At 50.1% G+C, this 6,000-nt stretch overlaps 1 protein-coding gene across 3 annotated transcripts in view; it reads right to left on the reverse strand.

Annotated features, from left to right (window-relative positions):
- LOC139756926 (synaptotagmin-like protein 5) overlaps positions 1–6,000 on the reverse strand; it is a 252,541-nt gene that overhangs the window by 185,736 nt on the left and 60,805 nt on the right. For all 3 annotated transcript variants that reach the window (XM_071676854.1, XM_071676855.1, XM_071676858.1), the window contains one exon: positions 4,201–4,425. In XM_071676854.1, coding sequence (XP_071532955.1) covers positions 4,201–4,425 — 225 coding nt within the window. The remainder of the gene's footprint in view (positions 1–4,200; positions 4,426–6,000) is intronic.

Consider the following 6,000-nt stretch of genomic DNA (forward strand, 5'->3'; position numbering starts at 1 on the left):
GAGAGAGAGAGAGAGAGAGAGAGAGAGAGAGAGAGAGAGAGAGAGAGAGAGACTCACTACCTTACGGCCAGGAAACCATGCTGAGAGCTAGTCTACTGCAGGGTTCAGGACCCTAACACCCACACACAGAGCACCACTTAATCAACCTTAACAAAGAGGCAGTTTCGCCTCACGTCGGAGGAGTTGGCAGTGCGGAACACCGGCTAGTGAGAACCTGGGAGTGGACGTACATCTTGGCTGCTCGGGGCAGAGATCACCTCGCCTCCTCCACATAAATCCACCAACGCCAACGACCGAGTCCACAAAATGTGTAACCCACACGGGAACCACCTTTGTTTCTGTGATTCCTAAAATAATTGTCAACAGAATGTCAAATAAAAAAGCAAAGTGGTAAGGGGTCTAGAAGGCGGGGATATGAGCAGGACTGGTGGTGGTGAGGAGAGAGAGAGAGAGGCTGCATGGGGGCAGATGAAGGCAGGGATCAGCAAGGCAGGAGGAGAGATTTCAACGCTGGCTCAAGGCATGAACCACGAGACCCAACTTCGCCCGAACACCAACAATCTTTTGACATTGTCACTTTACATGCATGTTGGAAAGGCTGAACATACGCCTCTTGCTTCATACGAAAAATACATAGTAAGATGTTCACCAAGTCATACATGACCTCGTAAGTGGAGGCAGAACGTAGTGAGGTGTTCGTACGTCTGGCAAGGCAATGGGCAGCGTAAGACAGGATGCCCGGGCCGTGACGTGTGTGGCACAGCAACCTGAACTGCCGGAGGGCCGTCATCCCGAGGTGTTACCACTGATACACTGATGGACACATGTGTGCCACAGCCACCGTGATGGCCGGGCAGGTGGTGGTGGTCAGGATCAGGAGGAGGAGGAGGAGGTGTATGGCCCGTGGGCCGGCTGACCATGCAGGCAGGCCCGCCGGCATGAAGGTCCCTAATGGGAAGCTCAGAATGACTCACATGTGCAAGGGCGGATACCCTGCCCAGGGCAGCACACGCACTCACCACACACGCTTCACTCCACCCGTGCCTCACCATGCACTCGCCTCACCCCACGATATACTCACTAAAAACACTTGAGTCCACCCCAGAAGCTGACAGTGCATCACAACCACTTCAATATATCCTCAAGCACGCCCACAACGCCCTGCACTTGACGCCTGGTTCACTTAAGGATCCGAATCCACCAGACCCGCTCCCCTGTCTACCAAGGGTCGTGCCACACCACACCTGTATCCACCCTCCCTCTCACAACACACTTCAACCCTTGTCCGTTGCTTGTAAACACACCCACCAGACGCACTTCTGATTTCTTCCCAGGCCCTGGGAGGGACTTAAGGGTGGGAGGGAGGTAGGATGGGAGGGAGGTAGGATGGGAGGGGTCGAGAGAGATAAACAGGGTACACGTGGCCATGACTCGGGGGCGGGGGGGGGGGGGGGGGGTGTGACGAGTTCGTCTGGCCTCCTTCACTTCCTGTTTGTCAACATCAATGTCTCCTCGCTGGCCCTCCCACCTACCTACCCTCCTCACCTACAACATCCTTCACTCCTCCCACTTCGGTACCCTCCTCACCCAAACATCCTTCACGCCAACATTCTACACCCGCCCCACACTCCCTGTTTGCCTATGGGTACAACAGAGGAACTAGTTTCATTCGTTTGATGGCAATTTCAACTAAAGGTTATCTCAATATCAACCTCAGCATCACCACACATGCTAGCCAACCATCACTCATATCTAACCTCAGGTGTGTACCATGATACAGAATCTGTCATGTATGTGTGACGTGAACACTGTTGTACATATATGATGACGCCTATAACAGTAAATCAACACATCCATCTGATCTCTGGTAATACTGCATACAACCACACAACGAAACCTGCCTCGGATATCTGCTCCAACCACTCCTTATCATATATATATATATATATATATATATATATATATATATATATATATATATATATATATATATATATATATATATATATATATATATATATTCAAAACTATCATTACGAGTGTTTGTTTGGAGGATGATCTCGTAACCCGTAAGTTTCCCGCCAAAACTCTCACCTGGTGCAGGAGGCGGGCCTGACCTGCCACAGTCAACAGATGTCAACCATCTTCCTCACATGGACAATCTAGACTCCAGTTCCTAGGTCTGAACAACGTCCAGGAAATAACCAAACAAAATTACATAAAATGTAACTCATTGCCCCCTCCCCCACAATCCCCCCGCCGAAAAAGAATTATCAATAATAGTGTTTGTTGACTAGGATAAACGAACGTTTGAAAACGAAGAACTGGCATGATGAATGATGAAGGTCAACATGATACTGATGGTAACATGATCACCAGCCGTGAGGACATATACCACATAATGAAGCCTCAGTGTAGCGTATACACAACCCTTATCATAATATTCCATCCGTTTTCTGTAACAGTTTGCGGTCTCGATCCGTTTCCTCCCATCGTTAGAAAATGAACCACCTGACTACAGAATATGATCAGGTTTCACCTGCAGCACATTACCTGGCCACCATACACTACAGCAAACACCATCGTATCACAGAACAGAACTTATACCAACGAAGTTTTCTGCCACACAGTTCGTAACTTATATCATGAAGTTCTTGTCTATGTTCGATACCTGCCATATACAGAGAAAAGGTAAAGTCTGCATTCTCCTTTAGCACAACTCACAACCTCTGCAGGAACGAAATCGCGATATATGATGTAGTTGTTAAGAGAGAGGACAAGATAATAAGAGGCTAAGTCTGGCCTCTTCCAGGAATAGCGTCTGGAGTCTGGAAGGTGTAGACATGACAGGCCACCAGGGCGGGCCAGCGGCAGGTTCTGCAGCCTGGAGTCGGGCATGAAGCCCTTGGACACTGCCTCCACCCTCACCTTGTTCCTGGCAGGAGGAAACTCCTGGCTCTGTGTCTCACGCATACTGAAGGAGGTATAAATATATGGAAGGGCCGCTGCAGGTGTGTCGTGTCCAGTGTGGGAGGTGGATGTGTCCATGGCACCAGCGGACGTCCTCAACAACTGGCTGAGCGTAACATAAAGTAAGTCAGAGAGGCACCTCATCATCACCTCATATCATAACCACAAATCTGACTTCACAGCAGCGCTCAACTCCCCCTCGTCAACCAACACGAAACGTTACTGTCGACCACATATACTGCCCACTTAACATCAATAAAGACAAAGGATTCACCACAAAATCCCTTTGCATTCCCTCTCACACTGGGTTCAACCATAATGATCAAGGTGATAACGTTAACGAACAGGTCTGCCCGAAGCCACAAGTGATGAGCTGTTAAGTCTATAATATTTCGTGATGCCTTCCACGAGGTGATGTGCTCAGATACGCCGGGAGTGGGCAGCTCCAGCATCATGTATTATGATAGGTACTACTATCCCACTGACACACCAGGGTATCTCTGGCATCAAGGTGACCACAACACACTACCATGGTAAGCACCAGAACAGAGCTAGACACTGTAACACCCACGATAAGACTGGGGCACAGATACATCAGGCAGGTACAACGTGATCCTCAGTAGATACAGTAGTGTGATCCAACATATAAACTCACGATACAACACCACAGAACAAAATGTGTCTTTATCACCAACTTTAAGCCTCTTGCTCTCAATTTCTATAAACATTTTACTAAACTTCTGGACAGTGATGTACCTGAGTGTAGTACTTATTTTCACTGAATGTGAAACTTTAACTTCCCAAGGTATGGAGAGACATGAGATGAACATGAGGGAGAGGTTGGTAGACACAAGACTCGCATGAAACCCTGATGACCTAAGCACAACCGTGCGACCCTCGGGTATAATGGTGGACGGCTGGGACATCATACCCAAGTCATTGATAACCACCATACAATGAGGGTACCACAGACACCAGGTACCAGGGTACAACACACCATACAGTACAGAGGTACCTGAGAAGGCTGATACCCTTAGAGGCAGCAGCTCATAATACACAAGACAGGGGTACCTCAGAAGAAAAGTTACCTTTGAAGGCAGAAGGAACTACATCACAGAGGTTCCTCAGGAGGTAAATACGTCTATAGGCTGCAGCAGGAGGCACTCGACGTGAAAGAGGTACCTGAGAAGAAATCGTACCCCCTTGAGATAGGGTACAAGAGGTACTTACATGTGCTTGTGGCAGACGGTACAGACCCAGTCCCGGCCGTTGACGCCGAACTCCCGGCACTGTTTGCACACGCGCTGCCTACAGGCCCTGCAGGGGGCGCCCCTGTTGATGATGAGGCCCAGCTCAGCGCGGCACCGTCCGCACGCCCGCCACACCGCGCCATCCTCCTCATCCGTCCGCACCGCGCCCCGTCGACGAAGCCAGGACAGCTCTGTCTTCAGCCGGCTGTGAGGGAAGGAGGTGCTGGTTAATAATGATGGGGTGACGTGGGGGTTACTGAGGTAGGAAAGGCTGTTGGGGAGACGTGGGAGGACGTGAGCAAGGAAGAGCTGTCGGGATGACGTGGGAGTTAGTGTGGGAGACACGGGTGTCGGAGCTCGAGGTGTGGGTGGTGGTGTGAGAGACGTGTGTTAGCTTCTTGGACACACACACACACACACACACACACACCACGCCATGTTATGTACACCGGAGCGGACAATGATAACACTACTGTTTCCACTAAAACCACAATAATCCATAACACTACAACAATAATACAATAGTTTACGGACGTTTCTCATCCACAGAAAATAGAATGTCAACATAAAAGAAATGGCCTCGTACAAGATGGGTGCCTACAGTCTTCCATAACTTATTCTTTAACTATGCCAAAGAAAAAGCATGCGTCTGCACAATCGCTAACGTCTACTTTCATGCAGTCATGCATAAGCACACTCAGAAATTGCTTTTTCTCACTTATCAAGATAAGGCTTAATGACAAACGTGTTTGCAGGCAGAACCGGTCTGTTTCCCCACTGGGGAGGATGAGTGGTCGGTCCGTAGCGGCGGTGCGGCCTGGTGTGTCTTGCTGCTGCTGCTGCTGCACCACACACTACTAGGGTCAGCCATGTCCGACACACATCACCAGTGTTCGTGGTGTCCCTTCTCTCTCTCTCCCCGCTGGAGAGAGAGAGAGAGAGAGAGAGAGAGAGAGAGAGAGAGAGAGAGAGAGAGAGAGAGAGAGAGAGAGAGAGAGAGAGAGAGAGGAAATATATATTATACAAGAGAAAAGAGCGTGGGAAGACGGGTGTGCTGGTACGGCGTGGGGCCACAGGCTGAAGGAGGAAGGCGGTAAAAATGATGGAGAGGTTGGGAAGGGTGGAGGCGGTGGCAGGGGTGGGAATAAGCACCAATGTGGAGGGATAGGGAAGGAGAAGCGCGGTGTTCAAGGGTTGGAAGAGAGGGTATGGGGTGATGGAAGGGGTGGGAGAGAGGGTATGGGGTGAGGGAAGGGGTGGGAGAGAGGGAAGCGGTGAAAGGAATGGAAAAGGTGGGCAAGTGGGAGATAGTATGGTGGAGAGAGGCAGTGTAAAGGAGGGAGGGAGGGAGCGACGTAGAGGCATTGCCGAGACAAGAGGTCACGGGGAGGTCACCTGCAAGGAGAAAGGGTCATCACAGGCGGTCCCCCCCCCCCTGTCTCTCTCTCTCTCTCTCTCTCTCTCTCTCTCTCTCTCTCTCTCTCTCTCTCTCTCTCTCTCTCTCTCTCTCTCTTCTATCTCTCTCTTCTATCTCTCTCTCTCTCGAGCCCCCTACGTGTGGCCCTGTCTGGCCAACCCCGGGCCACTCTCACTAACCATCACAACAACTGGTTCCTGACACTGGCTCTCATGACAACATACGCCTCCTGAATGTGAATCCCTGGCTTCGAAACCCCAGCTCCGGTGCTCGTGATCGTCTGCACAATCTCCCGGGAAATAATAATGTGCTGAACACGACTACACAAATAACACTCTGCTCATGTTAAATATACCTATTTCT

Source organism: Panulirus ornatus, chromosome 23 (assembly GCF_036320965.1).
Source record: "Panulirus ornatus isolate Po-2019 chromosome 23, ASM3632096v1, whole genome shotgun sequence".
Lineage (NCBI taxonomy): Eukaryota > Metazoa > Arthropoda > Malacostraca > Decapoda > Palinuridae > Panulirus > Panulirus ornatus.